General features: G+C 49.3%; 1 protein-coding gene across 1 annotated transcript; it reads left to right on the top strand.

Annotated features, from left to right (window-relative positions):
* Window positions 1-18849: 18849 nt before the first annotated feature.
* Window positions 18850-23611, top strand: LOC104602978 (protein NRT1/ PTR FAMILY 3.1). The gene is made up of 4 exons (XM_010266859.3): window positions 18850-19222; window positions 19358-19575; window positions 20129-20688; window positions 22554-23611. Exons 1-4 carry the CDS (start codon window positions 19156-19158, stop codon window positions 23440-23442), a joined length of 1734 nt encoding a protein of 577 aa, XP_010265161.1. The 5' UTR covers window positions 18850-19155; the 3' UTR covers window positions 23443-23611.
* The last annotated feature ends 92 nt before the right edge of the window (window positions 23612-23703 follow it).

Here is a 23703-nt window from a genome sequence, read left to right as displayed (position 1 = left end):
ACACCCTTGAAAAGGATTATAAACTACTTTTGACAGTTGTCAAATGCTCATTGAACGTATTTATTATATTGTGCCTACTAGATACAGTCCCATTTTTTAGATGCAAAATCTACACTAGCTACTACTGAATAGAAATGGGACAAAAAGTATAATTTTGTATCATATAAAAATCCTGATTACAAACAAACAGACACAAACTGAACCGGCCGGAAGCAAAATTTATATCTGATTCAGATTTGCACTGCAATCCAAAGTCAGTGGAAATGGATAGGATACGTCCCTAATATTGAGCATCAATCGCAACTGCTGAAGGAGCAAAACTATTGATTTACCATTTGTGCTTTCACTTTCGCAATAAATGCTAGATTTCACCATGTACTGGACCTTGTTCAAATTTCGGTAGACCTGCAAATGTAGCAAATATTTCTCTATCTTATATAGAAAGGTGTTAGACCATCTTATAATCTCCTTGCTGGGAGACATGTGGCAAACCAAGACTGATGATGATACCAATATTGGTGTTTCTTACATTTGTAAGTTGTTAGTTGTTAGTCATCATTTTAATAGAAGTTTCAACTGGCAATGTCAGAGCAGGCATGGAGTAGCATCATGACAGATTGACAGAAATGAGATGTCCTTTCGATCGAGCTGCCACTTGTACAAGTAAAGAAGCTCTCATCCATTATAGGGCCTCATTGAAAAAGAAAAATCCATGATGAGTTAGTTAGTATTAAAATTCCACAAAGAGTTTACAAATGAAATGGTCGAAAGTTAGAATTGATCTTGTGGGGAACAAGCCAACAACTATTTGTTGCATATGGTACTGTACAAGGGAGTAGCATAAAAAACAATTGTAGATGATTAATATATGGTTATAGCTGCAAATAATATATCGGGTACCCAATATTCATTGATTTAAGAATATAAGAAACATTAAAACTAAAGCTTTTATTTATTATCATTGTAAACTTTGAATGGACAAACCGGGTGAGTTCACATCTCCGCCCCACAAGGATCAGCCCCACAACGCCCCATAGCATATCCTATTGTGTATTAGAAACACCCGATGATAGTATCAGTCTTGATGATGTCATTATTAGATGTTTTTAATATATGGTGGAGATGTGATACTGTTTAGTCCGAGGTAATGTATGAGTTGAGGAGAGTAACTAAATAGTCATTGTTGACTGGGCGGTTCCAAGCTTACAAGGATAGTATCGTGCTATGTATTCTGCGATCAAGAGAAGAAGTCAGAAGCCCGAGGAGTTGTCCCCGGGTAGATATTCCGATGCTCAAGTCAATGAGAGGGCGGTGAATGGTCAGGCCGAGCAATGAGGGTGCTAGTCCGAGCAAAGTCAAAGTATGGGTGCTAGCAGTTGGGATCCCTTACCTTGAGCATGGAGTACCTTTTTATAGCCGGGGGTCTATCTCCTGGTCAGATTAGGGTTCCGGGATAATCGGAATAGAGCTCTCCATCGAGGTTACCAGGGTAGAGTCCTACTCCTCGGTGGAGTTGTCTTCCCACCCTTATCCATAGTCGGGCTTATCCGCGTGGCGTGTAGCTGACGTGGTTGGAGGGATAAGGAAGGGGACAACGGTAGTAACATAGCTCGGTTGGGCTTGCCGACATGGCCGAGCTGAGATGACGTGGTCGTGTTGAGCTGACATGGCCGAGCTATGCCGACGTGGTCGGGTGATGACTGGGCGTCCATGTATCTCTCTAGGCCAACTCAGCCATGACCCCAACACCACTCCCCCAGTTCCGAAGTCAAGGGACGAGGTTCTCTTGGTTCGTTGTTCGGCTGAGGAACTTCTGGGCATGCGTATTGTCCGCGCAGCGTTGGTTGTTGCCGAGGGACTTCCGAGCTATTGCCTTGTTCGCACCGTGTTGGTCATTGCCGAGGAGTCCTCCGATCGTCGGTTGTAGAACTTAAATAAGAACCGAAGTTTTGGTTCCCGAACCACTCCCCCAATTCTACTGTCGATGAGGGGGAATGCTCGGCCGGACTATTGCGTGGTCGTGTAGCCTTGTCTGGGTCGGGGTTCGATTGAGGTCGGTATTGGGCATTCTGGTTGGGCCGGCGTCCTTGAGCGGCCCAGTCGAGGATCCACGTCGGTGGTAGGACTGGCACTGAGGGTCAAACCGACACAATTAATGGTCGTAACAACTGCTTGTCAGGGGCACCACTTTGGTTTTCGATGCTTTGCACGTGCGTTATTGGTCACATCGATTGGTCTTCCGAGGTGTTGTTAGAGGTGCTTCATTTGTACCGTTGATCTCTCCTCGGTCTGTGCTCATGGTGGCTGTAAAAGAAAAGGGGGGAACCCTCTCCTCTATGTCATTTGCAAGAAGGTGGTTGGTATTGTTCGGCAGTAATTGCTCGACAGGTTGCTCGGTGGGTTGCTCGGCAGATAGCTTGGCAGGTTGCTCGGTGGTTTTCGTTCCTCAGCTCTGTAGATTGCCTGATATGTCTCTTTCATCTCGTTGGTCCTCTTCCTCTTCTGGGTCCTCTAGTAGTTCCGATTCTAGATCTTCTCATGGCCCGAACTATGAGCCTGAGTTGAGAGATTTTGTGGCTGCCGAATTCGAGGAGGCTGAGACTGGTCCCTTCGAGACAGAGGTGGAGCTTCCTCTACGGGCAGGTCACCGGTTTGGCACCACGCCTTGCATCTTGACGCTCGGGGATATGGCTCGGATCCAAACTACGTACGTCATCCCCGCGGAATACCAAGTGAGGTGTCTTTTACCCGGCAAGATGGCCATTGATGCTCAGCCCAGTGAGCTATGCGTTTATGAGCATAGCTTAGAGGCTGGGATGAGGTTCCCATTGAGCGAGGGGGTTGTTGAGGTACTGGGCTGGTACAGGGTGATGTCGGTGCATCTGATGTCAAACTCCTTCAGGTTCTTGCTTGGCCTCATGTCCTACTACGCGGTCTGTGATATCGAATTAACCCTGGGGATGCTGAGCTTTATGCTCCAATTGAAGCACCACCAACAAGGGTACTACTATTTCTCTAGTAGGCAGAATGTCCAGTCACTGGTCGGGGCTCCTTCTTCTGTGAAGCACTAGAAGGAGTCATTCTTCTTTGTGCACATTCCTAGGGGTCTCCCCCTTCGGGCCGAGCTACGGGAACCGAGAACAAATATGCCATAGCCCTAGTGGACAACGCTCACTTGGGAGGAAAGGTCAGCCCTGAGCATGATCCACGAAATAGATGTGATGGTGTATACATGCTCGGAGATGCTAATGTTCGTCGGGTTGATGGAGAGGGTGGCAGGTCTGTTTCTTTTACTGTTCGTCTGCTGAGTCACTGTTCCCTTGTTTGCTTTCTACTTATCTCGGGCATTCTGTGTTGCAGGTATAAGGATGGCCAGCAAAGAAGAGATTGTTTGTCAGATGAGGGCACTTCGGCAGAGGTGGGGGCGAGCTAGTACGTAGCCAAAGGCTCGGCCCAAGATAGTGGACCAGCCACGATCCACGGATAGGGCTGCTCATCAACAAAGGAGAGTTCGGCAACGGGAGTCTGAGGAGGACGATGTTGTCATAGTTGACCCTAAAGGGGTTCGTCGTCCTATGGGTGTGTCGGGGACAGAAGCGGGCGGCAGCAGCTCGGGTCTGCACATGTCGCGGTGGTCAATTTCTGTAGATGATAACTTGGAGATGCTTGGGGTTCCCAAGCAGTTGCTGTGAAGGATCATGACCATGTCGATGGCTCGGGAATTGGTCGGGTCGGCAGTGGAGCCTTAGAGTGTGCGCTTATGCGGTCTGTTGCCCAGGTGAATTCCTTTCTTTCTTATCCCTTGTGTTTTTGTTTGTTTGTTTGTTTTTTTTTTTTTTTTTGCGCATACACTCATCATTCTCTTCTGAAAAATGCTTGTGCGGAAGTCGCATTGGTCAATAGTCTTCGAGACCTCCGATCGACGTACGAGCGAGAACACTCCGAGTATTTATGGCAGAAGGCCTAGTTGACCGAGCTTCAGGCTGCCGGGGAGCGGTCGGCTGTGCTAGAGAGGGAGGTGGCCGAGTTGAAGGTGTAGATGGCCAAATAGGCCAGCATTATCCGGGGGTTGAAGCAAGAGATTGCTAAGCTTAAGGCAGAGCGGGAGAGGTTAAGGCAGGAGGCAGTTGACTGGTACAAGGCGTCGAAGGAGATGAAGCTGCACATGGATGAGTACGTTGAGGCTTCCTTCGCAGCTGGATTCAACATCTTCCAATGAAGGATCTTTCGCCGCCATCTGGAGCTGGCCGAGGAGTCACATGGTTGGGGAGTTTACGATCCGGATACTCTGTAGGGCTCCATCGAGGAAGCTGATGAAGAGACTGGGGACGAGGCCAAAGCTATTGATGGGGCTACTGACTCTACCGCCGAGGATTGAGCGGTTTCTTCAAAGTTATGCTTTTTTTGTCTTTGTCGTGCTCTTTTTTATTCTTATTTTTTTGTATTGGCTCGGTATGTCGAGCCTCAAATGATGTAATGGACAATCTTAAGTTGAATATCAGCTCTTCTTTGTGTTGACTATATACACACATCTTGTTGTTGTTGTTGCTATTTTTACTTGTGCATTTTTCTTTTTCTGTCCGAGGCATGACCGGCCAGGCTATCGCCTGCCGAGCTAGGCTATGCCTCAGTGTCCTTGGCCTTCTTCCGATCGAGATGTGGTTGACCGAGATCTTTCGGTTCCCGAGCTCTCAGCCAAGGGATGCTCAGTTTCTGGTCTCGGGAACCTTTGGGGCCCTTCTAGGGTTAGCCGTTTCCTCGCTAGCTCAGTTGTTAGTCGGTGGTTATGCAGAGTTCCACGACCACCCTTAGGCCTCGGTGGGTAGGGGCGTTCTTTCTCCACATTTTAGGCTCAGCCATGGTCAGTTGAGTCGGGTAGCTTAGTCGGCGATACACTGCCGAGCTAGGCATTATGGGCTTATCCATTCTAGGGTTGATGGAGTCACCTTGGTCGGTAGTGCGGTTTGGCCTGTGCATGTGTAGTGTGTCCGGTGAGCATGTATGTGCCTGGGGGTCAGAGATGTAGCTTGAAAAAAAGGAGACTTTTATTGCTTGTAGATCTACTGGTAATACATTCTGAGATTTCCCGAGTTTCTGCTCCTTGGTATTGGTCGATCTTTGAGATATTCGAGTCTATAAGTGCTCGGTCCGAGGACCCTGGTAATTCTATATGATCCTTCCCAGTTTGGTACGAGTTTGCCTTCTCTGGGTGTGGGGACTATGACTCTGTGTAGGACGAAATCGCCTGTCTTGAACTCGCGTCTTCTGGCCTTGGAGTCGTAGTGCTTTGCCATCCTCTATTGTTGTGCGACCATTCTTACATGTGCTCAGTCCCGAGCCTGTTCTACTAGGTCCAATTCCGTGTGCAAATCTACATCATTCTGCCCCTCGTTGAATAGCTCGATCTGGATAGTTAGGGAACCTATCTCCACGGGGACTGTGGCCTCGGCCCCGTAGGTCATACTAAAAGGGGTCTCTCTGGTGGCGATCCGCGGGGTCATCCTGTATGCCTAGAGTATGCTCGGCAACTCCTCAACACACCTTCTCTTGGCTTGGTCCAGGCATGTTTTCAGGCCGTATAGCAGGGTTCGGTTGGTTATCTCAGTCTGTCCGTTACTCTAGGGTCAGTGCATTGCGGTAATCCAATGATGTTTTGGTCGGCACAGAGGGCTTCGAACTTCTTGTCGGTAAACTGTGTCACACTGTCCATGATGAGTATGCGAGGGATGTCGAAGCGGCAAATAATACCCTGCCAAAAGAAGTTCCGAGCATTATGGGCGGTGATGCATGCCAAAGCTTTGGCTTCCACCCACTTGGTGAAGTAGTCTATTGCTACAAGAAGGAATTTCTTCTGCGCAACCACGGTGGGAAGGGGCCGAGGATGTCCATTCCCCATTGGATGAACGACCACGGGATGGTGATCGACTTTAGGGGGGCTGCAGGCTGGTGATGGAGATTGGAGTGCCGTTGGCAGCTGTCGCACTTTCGAACTAATTGGGCAGCATCTTGCTTCATCGTCGATGAGAAGTAGCCCTGTCGGAGTGCCTTAAGGGCCAATTTGCGCGTGCCAGGGTGATCTCCGCAAATGCCCTCATGTATCTCCCTAAGGACGTAGTTTGCTTCGGCTGAGGGGAGACACTTCAGGTATGGGAGAGTGTGGGAGCAGCTGTAGAGTTGGCCTTGGATAAGGCAGTACCGGGCTACTCTATGTTGGAGCTTCTTCGCTTCTACTTGGTCTTCTGGGAGAGTGCCTTTTTGAAGATACTCGGCTATGGGGTCCATCCAAGATGGGTCGTGCTGTACTAGGAGGATGAGAAGGCTTGTTGGTGCGATGCTCGGCTGGGCTAATGTATCCAGTCGTACAGTCGAGCCAAGGTCGGACTGTGGCGAGCTGGCTAGCTTTGAATAGGCGTCGGCTCGGGTGTTCTCGGATCGAGGGATCTGCTAAATATTAAAATGCTCGAGCTGCTGAATGAGTTCTTGCACCTTTTGTATATAACTCACCATGGAGGGGGTCCGAGCCTCGAACTAGCCGTGGATTTGGTTGACCACTAGCTGTGAGTCATTGAAGGCTTCGATTCTTCGGGTCCCAAGGTCCAAGGCAAGGCGGAGCCCAACAATCAGGGCCTCATACTTGGCCTCGTTGTTGGACGCCTTGAACTTGAACCTAAGGGCGTGTTCCATCACTACGTCGTCTGGGCCGAGGAGGATGAGGCCGGCATCGCTACTCTACTGGTTTGACATGCCATCTACGTGCAGAGTCCATACTTGGGGTGGCAGGGCCGGTTCCTTGGTGGTGAATGTACATTCTGCGATGAAGTCTGCCAAGGACTGGGCTTTGATCCTCGATCGGGGTACATACTCGATGTCGAACTCACTTAGTTCCATGCTCCATTTGACCAAGTAGCTAGATACTTCCAACCTCTGTAGTGTCTACTTAAGGGGCTGGTTGGTAAGTACTCGGATGCTGTGGGCCTGAAAGTAGGGTATAAGCTTTCTGGCGGCTGTAACGAGAGCTAAGGCTAACTTCTCGAGGTTGGAGTATCGGGTCTCTACACCACTGAGGACTTTGCTGGTGTTGCAGATTGGCCTCTGTACTCGGTCTTCTTCCTTAATAAGTACCGAGTTGACGACCTCGTCTCCAGCCGAGAGGTAGAGCAATAGCTCGTTCCTTGGGTTCAGCTTGGTTAGGAGGAGTGGAGAGCATAGGTACTGCTTCAGCTCCTGGAAAGACTACTCACATTCTTTAGTCCAACAAAAATCCTTTGGCCACTTAAGGGCTTTGAAGATAGGGAGATAGCAATCCGTGGATTTGGACATAAATTTGCTAAGGGCGGCTATTCTCCCGGTGAGTCACTACACCTCTTTATGGGTCTGGGGAGATGGCATGTCAAGGATGGCCTTTATCTTCTCCGGATTCGCTTTGATCCCTCTCTCTGTCACCATGAACCCCAAGAACTTGCCGGAGCCGACTCCGAAAGCGCACTTGGTTGGGTTTAGCTTTATCTTGTATTTTCTGAGGGTGTTGAAGACTTCGTGAAGGTCAGCCAAGTGATGCTCGGCTTTCTTGCTCTTCACGAGCATATCGTCAACATACACCTCTACATTCTGGCTGAGTTGTTCTTTGAATACCTCATTCACCAGCCGCTGATAAGTGGCACTAGCGTTCTTGAGGCCGAAGGGCATTACCCTGTATCAATATAGGCCTCGGTCGGTAATAAAAGTTGTCTGCTCCTGGTCGTCCGGGTGCATCCGGATTTGGTTGTAACCTGAGAAGGCATCCATGAAGCTCAGTAGATCGTGCCCCGCCGTTGTGTCGACGAGTTGGTCGATCCTCGGCAGAGGAGAAACTGTCTTTGGGGCAGTCCTTATTTAGGTCGGTGAAGTCAATGCAGATCCTCCACTTCTCGTTGGCCTTCTTCACCATTATTACGTTGGCCAGCCAGTCGGGGTACTTGACTTCTCAAATAAATCCAGCGTCGAGCAGTTTCTGTACTTCGTCGGTGATCACTTGCCACCACTCTATGGCGAAGCTCCTCTTTTTCTGCTTCACAGGTTGGTAGTGTGGGTCGACGTTCAGCCAATGTGTGATAACTTCAGGGTTGATCCCAAGCATGTTCGCTGTCGACCAAGAAAATACGTCGGCGTTGTTCCTCAATAGTTGCACAAGTTCTTCTCAAAGGTGGTCGTCTAGTAGGGAGCCGATTTGGATTGTCCTCTCAGGATCTTCTTCAGAAAGGGGGACCTGGATGAGGTCTTCCACAGGTTAGCTGCACTGTGCCTTTACCTCATCGCATAAGTCATAGGCCTCCGCCATCAGTGTCTCGACTGTTGGACGTGGTTCTCAGCAAGAGAGCTGATAGTAGTGTCGCGATGTTCTCTGGTCTCTGTGTGCGACCCCTATGCCGTACTTGGTTGGAAATTTCATGGCGAGCTGGTATGTTGAGACTACAGCCTGTAGGGCGTTGAGGGTCGACATGCCGAGGATCACGTTGTAAGAGGAAGGGCAATGCACCACGATGAAGTCTACCATGGCCATCATGGTGACGTCGCCATCTCTGATCAAGATGGGAAGGGTTATTCTCCCAGTGGGCAGGAGGGGCTCTCCCTAGAATCCTGATGTAACCGTTTTTGGTCACGTACCTTTTTTTGTGATGTATAAATTTTTTGGCTAAGTACCTCATTGTTTGACCCGGTGGTGACGTGCCTTGGTGATGAGCTACTTGGTGGCGAACTCCCTGGGGGAGAACTGCTTGGTGACGAACTGCTTGGTGGCGAACTGCCCGGTGGCGAGCTCCCTGGTGGAGAGCTACTTGGTGACGAACTGCCTGGTGGTGAACTGCCTGGTGGTGCTCCCTGGTGGCGAACTGCCTGGTGGCGAACTCCCTGGTGGTGAACTGCCTGGGGGCGAACTGCCTGGTGGCGAACTCCCTGGTGGCGAACTGCCTGGTGGCGAACTGCCTGGTGGCAAACTGCCTGGTGGCGAACTGCCTGGTGGTGAACTCCCTAATGGCGAACTGCCTGATGGCAAACTGCCTGGTAGCAAGCTGCCTGGTGGCGAACTGCCTGGTGGCAAACTGCCTGGTGGTGAGCTGCCTGGTGGCGAACTGCCTGGTGGCGAACTGCCTGGTGGCAAACTGCCTGGTGGCGAACTGCCTGGTGGTGAACTCCCTGGTGGCGAACTCCCTAGGGGAGAACTGCTTGGTGATGAACTGCTTGGTGGCGAACTGCCTGGTGGCGAGCTGCCTGGTGGCGAACTGCCTGGTGGACTCGTCACTTGACTTGCTCCTAGGCGGTCTGCAACTCAGAGGATGGTGGAGCTCCCTGGTGCAGCGCAATCCGACTACCTTCCGCGTGAGGTGATTTTCTCTCCTTTGTAGGCGGTGGGAGTTGAGGGACCTGCGAGAACTGAATCAGAGGACCCGGGGGTATTTTCCTGGCGGGGACTCTCCGATGCCTAAGTTAGCATTCTGATTACAGAGGGCTTGGAGAGAAATGAGAGAGCTAGAGAGCGGGGGTTACCATCCTTTTTTCTCTCCTTTGGCTTTGGGGGTCGGAGTCCTTATATAGTGGTGCCCTCGCGGGTTAGGTGGGTGAAAAGACTTCAAACGGTAAGACGTCATATCCCGTCAGAACCGGGGTACGGTGATGAATTCCTCGAGGTTGTCAGGCTGGCGCTTGTGTTAAGCGGCCAGGTCGGCGCCTGGGCCAGGTTGTCAGGTCGACGCCTGTGTCAGTCGGCAGGTCGGTGTCTGGGCCAGGTTGCCAGGCCGGCGCCTGTGTCGGCGGGTTGGTGTCCGGGCCAAGTTGCCAGGTCGGCGCCTGTGTCCGGGCCAGGTCGTCAGGTCAGCGCCTGTGTCAGTCGGCGGGTCGGTGTCTGGGCCAGGTTGCCAGGCCAGCGCCTGTGTCTGTTGGCGGGTCGGTGTCCGGGCCAGGTTGCCAGGTCGGCGCCTGTGGCAGGCTGATCCGGCCAGGTTGCGCAGGCCGCTAGGTCGCGCGTAGGTCACGCCAGGCCGCGTGCAGGCCGCCCGTAGGCCGTGTGCAGGTCGCGCCAGGCCAGCTTGACCGGTGCCCGGGGGGGACACCAACTTGGTAAGTTGTTGCCTGGGTGTTTGCCTAGTTGTCACGAGGTGCCATGTGTCGCAATTTCACTAGAGGGCCAAATCTGCCCTCATCAATTGCCCCCCACTCCCGAGCTGAGAGTAACTCAGCAAAGGGAGTAGATTTCTTTTGGCCCGTAAGTCGACGAGCTAGTAAGTTTTGTTCCAATTCCTTAGGCTTTGGGAACTGCCTGTATGTGGCGAGCTGCCAGTAAGACGAGGGGGTCTCCGCCAGTTCAGTAGTTTAACCCTTAGGCTCTGGGGCAAGTTATAGTTCACTTTTGCTGATTTTGTTCCTGCTGAGGAAGCGACTAGATATTTAGAAATAGTGTGGCCCGCAGGCTTTGGGAGTGACTCGTAGTCTACTCTTCTTTGACTTTTGCTCGTGCCGGAGAGGCGACCGGGCCTTAAGCAGTAATGTGGCCCGTAGGCTTTGGGAGTGACTCGTAGTCTACTCTTTTTTGACTTTCCCGTGCCGGAGAGGTGACCGGGTCTTAAGCAGTAATGTGGCCCGTAGGCTTTTGGGAGTGACTCGTAGTCTACTCTTTTTTGACTTTTGCCCGTGCCGGAAAGGCGACCGGGTCATAAGCAGTAATGTGGCCCGTAGGCTTTTGGGAGTGACTCGTAGTCTACTCTTTTTTGACTTTTGCCCGTGCCGGAGAGGCGACCGGGTCTTAAGCAGTAATGTGGCCCGTAGGCTTTTGAAAGTGACTCGTAGTCTACTCTTTTTTGACTTTTGCCCGTGCCGGAGAGGCGACCGGGTCTTAAGCAGTAATGTGGCCCGTAGGCTTTTGGGAGTGACTCGTAGTCTACTCTTTTTTGACTTTTGCCCGTGCTGGAGAGGCAACCGGGTCTTAAGCAGTAATGTGGCCCGTAGGCTTTTGGGGAGTGACTTGTAGTCTACTCTTTTTTGACTTTGCCCGTGCCGGAGAGGCGACCGGGTCTTAAGCAGTAATGTGGCCCGTAGGCTTTACCTGTGAGGTGTCGAGCTATGATTGTGCTGCATCAGCTTCGTAATGCCGGTCACCCACTCCTACAAGAAGCTACTAGGAGCTCGACCTTCGGGGGCAGCACTACTAACTTCAGGTCGCCAGCTCATACAGGAGCCTTGGAAGGCTCGACCGGTAAGGGCGCCTATGTAGTCTGTTGTCCGTCAACTCCCGCGGAAGCCACAAAGAGCTCATCTCTGTAGGGGGGACCTTGCGGAGAGGACTGATGAGGCATTATCTGAATTGAAAGTAAGGTTGGTAGAACTACTTAGTCTGTTAGCTCCCTGCATAGTTTTTGAGTTCATAAAAAATGTAAACTATAAAGTGATAGCTTCAAAAAAGTGAGGAATTAGCTTTGGTAAGATGAGAACTTAGCTTTTGTAGGATGAGAACTTAGCTTTTCGTAGCGTTTTCCCACAGACGGCGCCAATTGATGTAACCGTTTTTGGTCACGTACCATTTTTTGTGATGTATAAATTTTTTGGCTAAGTACCTCGTTGTTTGACCCGGTGGTGACGTGCCTTGGTGTCGAGCTACTTGGTGGCGAATTCCCTGGGGGAGAACTACTTGGTGACGAACTGCTTGGTGGCGAACTGCCCGGTGGCGAGCTCCCTGGTGGAGAGCTACTTGGTGACGAATTGTCGGGTGGCAAACTGCTTGGTGGCGAACTGCCTGGTGGTGCCCCCTGGTGGTGAACTGCCTGGGGGCGAACTGCCTGGTGGCGAACTCCCTGGTGGCGAACTGCCTGGGGGTGAACTGCTTGGTGGCGAACTCCCTGGTGGTGAACTCCCTGGTGGCGAACTACCTGGTGGCGAACTGCCTGGTGGCAAACTGCCTGGTGGCGAACTGCCTGGTGGTGAACTCCCTGGTGGCGAACTGCCTGATGGCGAACTGCCTGATGGCGAACTGCCTGATGGTGAACTGCCTGGTGGCGAACTGCCTAGTGGCAAACTGCCTGGTGGCGAGCTGCCTGGTGACAAACTGCCTGGTAGCGAACTGCCTGGTGGCGAACTGCCTGGTGGCGAACTGCCTAGTGGCGAACTGCCTGGTGGCGAGCTGCCTAGTGGCAAACTGCCTGGTGGCGAACTCCCTAGTGGCGAACTCCCTGGGGGAGAACTGCTTGGTGACGAACTGCTTGGTGGCGAGCTGCCTGGTGGACTCGTCACTTGATTTGCCCCTAGGCGGTCTGCAACTCAGAGGATGGTGGATCTCCCTGGTGTAGCGCAATCCGACTACCCTCCGTGTGAGGTGATTTTCTCTCCTTTGTAGGCGGCAGGAGCTGAGGGACCTGTGAGAACTGAATCAGAGGACCCGGGCGTATTTTTCCCGGTGGGGACTCTCCGATGCCTAAGTTAGCATTATGATTACAGAGGGCTTGGAGAGAAATGAGAGAGCTAGAGACCGGGGGTTACCATCATTTTTTCTCTCCTTTGGCTTTGGGGGTCGGAGTCCTTATATAGTGGTGCCCTCACGGGTTAGGTGGGTGAAAAGCCTTCAAACGGTAAGACGTCATATCCCGTCAGAACTGGGATATGGTGATGAACTCCTCAAGGTTGCCAGGCTGGCGCTTGTGTCAGGCGGCCAGGTCGGCGCTTGGGCCAGGTTGTCAGGTCGGCGCCTGTGTCAGTCGGCGGGTCGGTGTCCGAGCCAGGTTGCCAGGCCGGCGCCTGTGTCGGCGAGTCGGTGTCCGGGCCAGGTTGCCAAGTCGGCGCCTGTGTCCGGGCCAGATCGTCAGGTCAGCGCCTGTGTCAGTTGGCGGGTCGGTGTCCGGGCCAGGTTTTCAGGCCAGCGCCTATGTCTGTCGGCGGGTCGGTGTCCGGGCCAGGTTGCTAGGTCGGCGCCTATGTCCGAGCCAGGTTGTCAGGTCGGCGCCTGTGTCCGGGCCAGGTTGCCAGGTCGGCGTCTATGTCCGGGCCAGGTTGCCAGGTCGGCGCCTGTGGCAGGCTGATCTGGCCAGGTCGCGCAGGCCGCGCTCAAGCCGCGCCAGGTCGCGCGCAGGCCGCATGCAGGCTGCCCGTAGGCCGCGTGCAGGTCACGCCAGGCCAGCCAGACCGATGCCCGGGGGGACACCAACTTGGTAAGTTGTTGCCTGGGTGTTTGCCTAGTTGTCACGAGGTGCCACGTGTCGCAATTTCATTGGAGGGCCAAATCTGCCCTCATCAAATCCCATCAAGGGAGTGTTGACTGGTGTGAGCCGCTCTATGTCGATGTCGAGCTTTTCGAATGCATCTTTGAACAATATGTCGGCGGAGCTCCCTATGTCGACTAGGATCCACTGCAACTCGAAGTTAGCCACCTCGGCCGTGATGACCAAGGCGTTGTTGTGCGGCGTCTGGACCCCTCAGAAGTCGTCATCGGTGAAGGTGATAGATGTGTTGCGCTTCTTCCTATGACCCCAGTCGTCGATCTCGCACAACCGAGCATATCTCTTCCGACCCGAGTTGCTCTCCCCTCCGGTAACAGTTCCCCCTGATATGATGTGGATAACACCGACTGGGGGGCCTTGGGGCGGCAGTTGTCGATCTTCATCCATTCTCCATTCTTCTTGGGCTAGCTTCTCACTTCTGTCGATGAAGCTGCTGAGGTAACCACGCCTGATCAAATCTTTAATATGGTTACGCAGGTCGAAATAGTTCTCCGTGTCATGGTCGTGGGCTACCTAACGTATTTGTCTCAGTTCTTCTTGTTACTTTGCGTCTTCATCTTCTTGGGCTACCTAACGTAGTTGCAGTCACGGATTTGCATCAGAATTTCAAACCGCAAAATATTGAACGGATTTGCGTCTATCCGACCTCTCGAACTTTCGCTCGTTGGTGTCCCTCCTCTTCTTGTCGGGCTTCTCATCTTCGCCTCTGAGTTGCGCCTGGTCCTCTTCAGCATTGATATACTTTTGTGCGTGGCTCATTAGCACAGCTAGCGTCTAAGGAGGATTTTTAGAGATGGAGAAGTTGCACGGGGAAGGGCGGAGCCCGTGCTGTATGGCCGTAATTCTGATTGGTTCAAGTCCCTGACCTGGAGTGCCTCCTGGTTGAACCTTGCCAGGTAATCTCTATGGGTCTTCGCCTTCCTCTGTCGGATTTGCATGAGGCTGGCTGAAGTTTTCCACTGCTTCTAGATAGCGATGAACTGCACCAGAAACTGTGTCTCCAGGTGGTCCCTTGACGTTATGGAGTGCAGCGGCAAAGAGGAGTACCACGCCAAAGATGGACCTTGTAGGGTGGCTACAAGGGTTTTGCACATCAGTCTTTCCGACGCACCGTGCAACCTCATCTGAGCTTTGAGTGCCACGACATGGTCGAATGGGTCAGTGTTCCCGTCGTATTTGTTGAACTAGGGGGGGGGGGCTCGCCATCCAATAGGGCCATCTCGTTCATGATGTCCTAGACGAAGGGCGGCTCCTTGAAGGTATGCGCGGAAGCCCGTGCTGGCTGGTCCATGGCGGGCGTCACGCTTTTATGGGTCTGAGTGCATTCCTGTTCTTCTAATCGTTACCGGAGCTCTTTGATCTCGGTGTCTCTATCGCCCGGGGCCGCAGTGTGGGTGGCCATCTCCTTCTTAGGCTGTGTAGGACGGTCCTTTACTAAGCTCAACTGGGCAACAGAGACCACGAAGGGCGGCGTCCTCTTGTCGAGCCTCTCTTTGGCGGGAATCCGAGCTGACTGGCGAGTCTGGCTGTGGTGATCCTGTTTGCGGGAGTGGGCAGTAGAAGCGGGCCTTCTGGTTGTGTCCTACCTCTCTCGCTCGGACCGCGCTCCCCTTATATCCAACTGACGTACTTTGGGGTCCTCGGTCCGAGGATCGTCCTTCGTGCACGTCGGGGCGTGGGAGGGACGGCCCAGTTGGGTGGCGCTGCAAACCCCAGCGCCTGCATGAACTCGAAGATCTTGTCGACCTTCTCTTGCATAGCTCAGAACTGCGTTGGATCCACTGCGACCGAGGGTTGCAGGGCTTCCTGATGCGATGAGCTGTGACGCCATTTCCCCCGAGATGAGGAACTACCTGTTGATCGTTTGGACTGGTTTTTAGGCATCTTGGTCAGTTTTGAGGCTGCACGGCAAAGGATTTCTTTTGTTTTCGTGAAGGCTTTTTGTGCGTTCCCACTAACGACACCAATCTGATGCTGCTCAATCTGAGGTAATGCACGAGCTGAGGAGGGCAACCAGATAGTCCTTGCTGACTAGGTGGCACCGAGCTTACAAGGACGGTGTCGCGCTATGTAATCTGCAATCAAGAGAAGAAGTCAAGAGGCTCGAGGAGTTGTCCCTGGGTAGACACTTCGACGCTCAAGTCAGTGAGAGGGCGGTGAATGGTCGGGCCGAGAAATGAGGGTGCTGGTCCGAGGAAAGTCACAATATGGGTGCTGGTAGTTGGGATCCCTTACCTTGAGCATGGAGTACCTTTTTATAGTTGGGGGTCCGTCTCCTGGTCGAATTAGGGTTCCGGAATAATCGGATTAGAGCTCTCTGTCGAGGTTACCGGGGTAGAGTCTTATTCCTTGACGGAGTTGTCTTCCCACCCTTATCCGTCGTCGGGCTTATCTGCGTGGCATGTAGCTGATGTGGCTGGAGGGATAAGGCGGGAGACTATGATAATAACATAGCTCGGTCGGGCTATTTCAACATGGCCGAGCTGAGCCGACGTAACCGTGCTGAATTGACATAGTCGAGCTATGTCGACGTTGTCAGACGATAACTGAGCGGCCACGTGTCTCTATGGGCCATTTCAGCCGTAACCCCAAAAGGATGTGCTGTGGGAGTTGTGGGGCGAAGATGTGATCTCCAAACGGGTATGTACCTAAATGAGTAGCGTATCCAACTAGGAAAAGAGATCGTGTAAGACGACATTTCTATTCTAATTGGGCTGTTAAAAGCATGAAAATTATCTGGGTCCATTCCGGCATGGCGCCCTGGTCCATGGTGTTCCATCCGTGATCTAATGATCTACCACCCAACCCCACCCCACCCCACTTCTGCCAATGTCCTTCCGTTTACAACTTTGCATACATTTTTTACTAGATTCATTAATCGTTTATCATCATTTAAGGGTCTGTTTGGTTTGATTTGCGGTTTGAATCGATATCAAATTAGAATTAAAATCTCTTGAAATCAGAATCAGACTGATCTATTTAAATAATCCAAATCGAAACTGGAATGAGCTGGAATGGGATTTCATTCCAAGGGAGAAAGAGGGAATGATCATTTACTTAAACGGGAAATATATATTGATGATGCACGATCTGGCCGGTCTTAGCTGTTGATGATCTTGCCTCTGAAATGGGTAACGGGGACTTGAAACGGGAGGAGAAGAGAAGCTCCGGGGAGGACCCGGCGTAAGGGCTCCGAAGCTCAAGTTAGAATCCTTCAAAGGCAAGAATAACCAGATAGCGCGGAAGTTAGCATACCTCATCCCTGGGGGGGTAGAAGCCTTTTATAACCACTTCGCGCACTCACTTCCAGGCCTCCGTCAGGTCGGACATGATTACTTATGAACTCCTGCCAGTCCGGGCGTCACTTCCTCTGGTCGGACAGAACCGCCCCTGTTCCTTCTGTCGGAGCCGTCTCTGCGGCTAGTGACGACGGTTGCAAGTGGCGGTGGCAGGAAGCCGTTTGAAATGCGGCTGTCAGGCGTCAGATCCCAAATCAGTCAGGTACGCCGCCCTTGGATAGGGACGTCCTTGGCATTGGGTACGTCTGGCGGGCCTGGTGTTTTTGGAAGTGAAGTGTTGGAGTGGCGAGTGAGGTGCCTTGAGTTCGGTTTGGAGTGTTTCGAGCTGCCACGGGTCAGCTCGGGTCAGCTTCGTGAGGCTTGAGGCCCAGTACAGTTCGTGCTCCTCGCAGGGAGCTCGGGTTCTCAGGAGGGAGCTCGCTCTTATCAGGGAGCTCGGGCTCCTAGTAGGGAGCTTGGACTTAGGAAGCTCAGGTTCTTTAGGGAGCTCGGGTTCTTTAGGGAGTTTGGACACTTAACAGGGAGTTCGCTCTTAACAAGGAGCTCGGACTAAACACAACGATCTGGAGTTGGGGCTCGGTAGTGAGTTTGGACTTGCTTCCGATGTTCGCTTTGGGTGCTCTACTGTCCCGAGCTGCTTGCCTTTGCCACGCGTTGGGCGATCGCGAGGTCGGGCCAAATTTCCAAGTTCCCAAGTTCCCAAGTATAGGGATTTGGCTAAGTGAATCCTGTCCATTCATTTCGTTTTATTCAGATGAAGACATTCAGAATCCATGATCGCCACAAGAATTTGACAAAAATTTTAATGTCACTGCCAAATCTATGCAACCTTCTCACTGAGTCCCGCTTGGAATGGGCAGTATAATTCAAATTCACAGTGACAGAGTTAATTTGAATGAGAGGAAAAACTCTTTCCCCCCTTTTTCCCGAGACTTTTTTTCCTCCAAATTTGTTATCATCTCATCCTGAGCAAAACATTCAAAATGACATCCAATAGTGAATTAAATAATAAGATAACCCGACATGTGTCCTGGTTCTCCGTCTATGGACAGCTCGAGAGATAGGAAAGTAGAACCCTAGAATCAGACAAACATGGCAATTAGTTGTCCGGGTCCCTCCGTCCAACATGTGGCAGCTCATGCGTAACCTCTGGCGTCATCCGACTACAGTTCACAGGCGTTACGTAAACTCAGCTTTTCTGGGGATAATTCACCACCACCCCCTCAAGATTTCCACGAACTAGTACAGAACTCTTGTAATGGATTTTCTCCTTAGTCCAAGCGGAGAAAATTGTGAAAAATACCATCTTTTCTAGGTTTGCTTGCTTGTATAATAGAGGAATAGCAGAAGAACAAAATTACTCACTATGAATTGCATTAATTTATATGCAAACTGTAGAGCCCTTAAAGGATGTGTCCTTTTTGTCTCTCGTTTTCGTTGTCTTTTTCCTCTGATTTACGCTAATCCTGCATTTACGTGCAGCAGTTGATACAAAATTGCACAGTTTTACGCCAATCTTGCCTGCCACTGCATGTGAATGTGAATATTACGGTACATGCAGCTTCTCAGTTACTGCTGTGCTGAAATAGGCGTTGGGAGCATAGCGTGAAAAAAGATTCTTTATTTAAATACAAAACTCTCTCTCTACGGCATTTCAGAAGGATGAAGCATGGGTATGTACTGGGACTGGGGTGATAATTTTATTCAGGCTCCGCTTTCATTGCCTATCCAGCTATGAAAGAATTTACTCTGTCCTTGGAAACTGGAAAGTAAGAAATTAGAAGAAGAGCAAAAATCTTCACTGAAGGTCCATAAAAGAACAGCCCATAACATCTACAAGTCCATTCTAGACCAGTTATGGGCCATAGCTCATAGGCCATGGGGATAAAGCCCCACCCTCCACATCTCTGTACATAGTCTCCATTATGTTTTATGTTTTATTAAATATACCAACCATCAAATAGTGAACTGACTCTTGTATTTCTTTTTTTGTTTTTCATGGAACTAATAGAGACTAGGCCCTACAAGATGGGCTCAAGCCCAGTCCATTTACCAAGCAAAAGTATCCCGAAGTGGGATGGCGCAGCCTGTGTGAATGTGTGCTCATCGTGCCGGCTTGTCCCTTTTGATGCCAGCCATAGGACGGTCCTGGTGCTGTCCTTCTTCATGGCACGTCTACTCGTCTGTTATCACTTTTCATATTGTCCCAAAGATTCTTCTCCCATGGATCAACCAATAAGGTCCACACATATACAATACAATGCATTTATGAAAAAATAAAAATAATTCAATCCACCTCCCTAAACTTTCACTGAAAGAGAGAAGCAAAGAAAGGATTGAACCAACACAAATCCCCTGATTTAATTGGATTTTATCACTCTAATTCTCTAACATTACCTGTATTGTAGTTAATAAATCTTACTTAATTACATTTGTTACAAAAGAATCATGTAATCCAAGAATTAGTTGTGGAGTGGACATGGAAGTGTGGAAATGGCAGTACTGTACGTTACACAGAAAAATACAAGCACCGCCATTTACTGTTTATAACCTTCACACGTTCTATAAATAAGGGGTGAGGGTGGGAATGGAGAGATGAGTTAAGCAAAGAAAAAAGAGAAATGGAGGAGACAAGCAGTCTCGCCAAATGGAGAAAGGGAGGGATCAGAACAATGCCCTTCATCTTCTGTAAGCCTTCTTTTTACAGTGCTTTTTCATGAAAATTCATCATCTTCACCATCGTTTTGATGTTGTTTTGCTTATTGTGGGGGGTTTGATGGTCATCAAATATTCTGATGCAAGTTTTGTTTTTGATGGGTGCAGCTAATGAAATTTGTGAGAAGTTGGCTGTGGTCGGCTTTGCTGCCAATATGATTAGCTACTTGACACAACAGCTACACATGCCTCTGACCAAGGCAGCCAACACTCTCACCAACTTTGGGGGAACTGCAAGCTTGACACCCTTGCTCGGAGCCTTCATCGCAGATTCATTCGCCGGCCGCTTTTGGACGATAACGGTGGCGTCTATTATATACCAAATAGTTAAGAGCTAGCAATTAATCCTCATCTCTTTCTCGTGTGTGTTTATGTGTGTGTGGAGAAGAGAAGAAAATGATTTAGACCCATTACAAAGTAGAGCCAAATGATCACTTAGGAAACCCAAGTAATCATCTTTACATGATTCAACTTTTTTAGTTCTTTTACTGCCTTCCTCTGATCGATAGATGTTTCGTGGGTCTCTTTTTTCCTTTGTCGGCCAAGGAGAGCTAAAAAGCACTGGCTTTTGATCCTGGTGTCATCTGGGTTAGAGGTCCAAAGTTTCGTCTTGTAGCAAAATCAATTAATCTTTATAGCATTTAATGGCAAAGAAACAAAACGGGTCAGACATAAATTTGCATTCGTGTGAGATTGAGAAGATCCACCATCAAGTAATTAAGTTTCAGACAGACAAGTAGCAGATAAGAGAACACATCTCACTGTCTGACTCTGACCTTAACGTTTCGCCGATGGATAAGAGAAGAACTCATCCATGTATCAGAACTAAAAACATCTGTTTATATATGGTAGTAACTTTGTCTTAATATGTGTGTCTAGGGAATGACAAGCTTGACTGTATCAGCAATCCTTCCACAGCTAAGGCCACCGCCATGCAAAGGGAACGAGGTGTGCGAGGAGGCTGACGCCGGCCAGCTAGCCATCCTCTATGTGTCTCTCTTACTGACGGCAATCGGCTCCGGCGGAATTCGTCCCTGCGTGGTGGCATTTGGTGCAGACCAATTCGATGAGACGGATCCCAAGCAAAAGACTAGCACATGGAAGTTCTTCAACTGGTACTACTTCTGCATGGGCGTCTCCATCCTTGTGGCGGTGACAGTGATTGTGTACATTCAAGATAATATCGGGTGGGGATGGGGGTTTGGAATCCCGACTATCGCCATGTTTCTGTCCATTATCACGTTCATCGTTGGCTATCCTCTCTATCGGAACTTGGATCCCGCCGGGAGTCCCTTCACCCGCTTGGTGCAGGTAGTTGTAGCAGCCTTTAGGAAAAGAAAGCTGCAAAAGGTTTCTGATCCCGCATTGCTCTACCAGAACGAGGAGCTAGATGCCTCCATTTCTGCTACTGGGAAGCTTCTCCACAGTAAACAATTCACGTGAGTTAATCATTTTCTTATACATATTTTTTTATTCTTTCTAATATATTTATTTGTCGAGGTTTCGGCAATAATTTAGAGAGAGAGAGAGAGAGACCTCATTTTTAGGGGAAGGTTCAATTATTATTTGAGGGAGACACTGAGAGAGATACCCATTTGACCCATCGTTGAACAAAACAGTACAATATGTGAACTCCATCTATATATAATTCTAGATAATGATATTATGTTAATCCCGTTGCAAGCTATGGCTCAGTTTGGGAAGAGTACAAATGATTTGCACTTTACATATTTATATTTGTTTTCCTTCCAAACTGAGCCTCAGGTGACAAAAGAAAGAAAAAAATAAGAAAGGTAATTTTTTTTTTCTTTTACCAAAAGAGATAGAATTAAGACAGTTTTTATATTCATCTTACTCTCTCCACTATTTTTCTTTGCACTGGTATTTATATTCTTTTCAAATTGAGCCTAAAGTCTTATTATTTTGTTTTAGTTTTCTTTGAACTTTCGCTTGCCCTACCAATCTTTCTTATAAGAGAAAGATTCCTTTAATTCCTTGAAATTTCTTTCCACTGCCAACACTTTCATAATTCATTTAAAATGTTCTGAAAATTTTTAACAAATGCAATGCCAAATTGCATAGTCATAAATGATTTGCGTTTTATTAAATCTTTATTATACCATAACTTGCAATAGATTAACAAATTAAAGCCACTAAGCCAGTACTAGAAATAATTTGGGATCATGAACTTTTAGTTCAACATTTTAGTAAAATTTGAGTTTAAAATTGGGGTGATCAATTTATTTTTTCTTCAGATAATAAAGATGTTTGGCATCTTCCTGAACTAGGCATATTCCATAAACCCACACCTTTAGATGATAACTCACGTCTTCCAAATTCCAATGAAAATTCAGTCGGTGGTAGATTCTTTTATATCAAACATAAGACAAATTTAATTTTATTGACACCAAGATCTCAGCCTTCGGATCAAGGAGGTGTTGGGGCTAAAAGACAATAAGATGTTTTGAGTCCAGTTGGTATGATTTTCAGGCCACGGATCATCAGCCATGTATCAAGAGATGTGCCAAAGTACCATCATGGAAAACAACAAAGGCTTGTGTGTGTCGGTTTGCCCTTTGTCAAGGAAAGGGCCCTATCCTCACCGAAAAGAAAACTTGTCACTTGTTAACTCTGCATTGGCCTATATGCTTGCCATTTGGTTATCCAAGTGGTGGGTTGGCCCCATCTTGGTCGTTAATGGGTCTGATCAAAGTGAAGTCTATGTCCACTTACATAGACCAGGTCGTGCTCCAGCAGTCGAACTCTAGCTCCCTGTTGGACAAGAGTTGGAGCCAGTTGCAGAGCACACTTTACACTTATAGTCCTCTTGGTTCAGTCCTTGCGTAGCAGAGCACACTTATGGAGACCTGTCGAAGCGTGTAGGGAGTTGTACTTTTGCCATGTGTCTTGCTTTCAGAGGATTGGGACATATCATTGAATGGGTCCCATCCAAATGAAATTAAAAAATGAAAAGAAAAGAAAAAGTCCTTTTGTAAATTAATTTGATATAGTACTGGATAGGCATGGAAATTCATATCATACCCACCTTGGCTTGGTTTTTAACTCTTGAGTTTTGACCCATCTAGTGATTTGATCAGTCGATGGTATTAAAGACTTGACATGAATGTTTTTTTTTAGGCAGAACCCACTTACTCTCTTTTGATCTTCATTGGATTAATCAAGTAGTAGACTCACAAAGATAAGTTGAGAAACAGTGCTTTTAGTTTTAGCTAGGCAGAAAGAATTGAATCGATCGATTTCATTTGTTAGCTAGCTTCCTGATGAGCAAGCAGACTCAACGCAGGTTCCTAGACAAGGCCGCAATCGTGACGGAAGAAGATAATGTCAAAGCTTCATCAACACCCAACCTGTGGAGGCTAAGTACAGTCCACCGGGTTGAAGAGTTGAAATCACTGATTCGAATGGGACCAATATGGGCGGCTGGGATCCTGCTCATCACAGCTTACGCACAGCAAAACACGTTCTCCCTACAGCAAGCTCGAACCATGGATCGGCACATCGTCCGTTCCTTCCAAATTCCCCCAGGCTCCATGTCCGTCTTTACCATTGTCTCCATGCTCACAACAATCAGCATCTACGATCGCGTACTCGTCCCTATTGCTCGTCGATTCACCGGCCTTGACAGGGGCATCTCCTTCCTACAGCGCATGGGCATCGGTTTCATCATCTCACTGTTAGCCACCCTTGTTGCTGGGTTCGTTGAGATCAAACGCAAACACGTTGCTTCAGTGCATGGCCTCATGGACAACCCGCATTCCACCATTCCCATTACAGTCTGTTGGCTCATCCCACAGTATAGCCTCCATGGGATAGCTGAAGCCTTCATGTCTATCGGGCACCTCGAGTTCTTCTATGATCAGGCACCAGAGAGCATGAGGAGCACAGCCACGGCTCTCTTTTGGACGTCCATATCGGCAGGGAATTACATCAGTACGCTGCTGGTCACAGTCGTGCACAAGTTCAGTGCAGGCCCAGGGGGATCAAACTGGCTTCCAGACAAAAACATCAACAGAGGAAAACTGGAGTATTTCTACTGGTTGATCACAGTCTTGCAGGCTTTGAATCTGGTGTACTACTTGTTATGTGCAAAGTTATATACATTCAAGCCAATCCAGCTCCGTCGAAAAGAGGATGAGTCTCAAGGGGGAGTCGAACTCGCCGGTGGGGTGTAGTTGATTGATTGTCTTATAAAGATGGAATTAGGTTGAGATCTTGGGCTGTAAATGAATCTATGCAGTCAAGAATGTCAGCGTGGTTTATAGGTGTAAATGCAATATGTGAGCAATTAAAGTTTGAGAGAATTTACCAAGTGACTAACGAGACAGCCCTTTTATATCGCAATTCGCAAATCAAAGCATGTCTTTGTGAGGAAATTTTTGCTGCGTTTGGTTGCAGTGCAATGAATTTGCACCGATGCAAAACTATGGTGGTGC

The sequence above is a fragment of the Nelumbo nucifera genome, chromosome 4 (assembly GCF_055504915.1).
Source record: "Nelumbo nucifera cultivar China Antique chromosome 4, China Antique-T2T, whole genome shotgun sequence".
Lineage (NCBI taxonomy): Eukaryota > Viridiplantae > Streptophyta > Magnoliopsida > Proteales > Nelumbonaceae > Nelumbo > Nelumbo nucifera.
The sequence above is the reverse complement of the archived record's forward strand: the minus strand, read 5'-3'. Positions and strand labels throughout refer to the sequence as shown.

Excerpts from the sequence above, each read along its gene's own strand:
- LOC104602978 (XM_010266859.3), top strand. The coding sequence starts at position 19,156 with ATGGAGGAGACAAGCAGTCTCGCCAAATGGAGAAAGGGAGGGATCAGA. Across the intron at positions 19,223-19,357 it reads AACAATGCCCTTCATCTTCT|CTAATGAAATTTGTGAGAAG; the intron begins GTAAGCCTTCTT and ends TGATGGGTGCAG. Across the intron at positions 20,689-22,553 it reads CTCCACAGTAAACAATTCAC|GTTCCTAGACAAGGCCGCAA; the intron begins GTGAGTTAATCA and ends GACTCAACGCAG.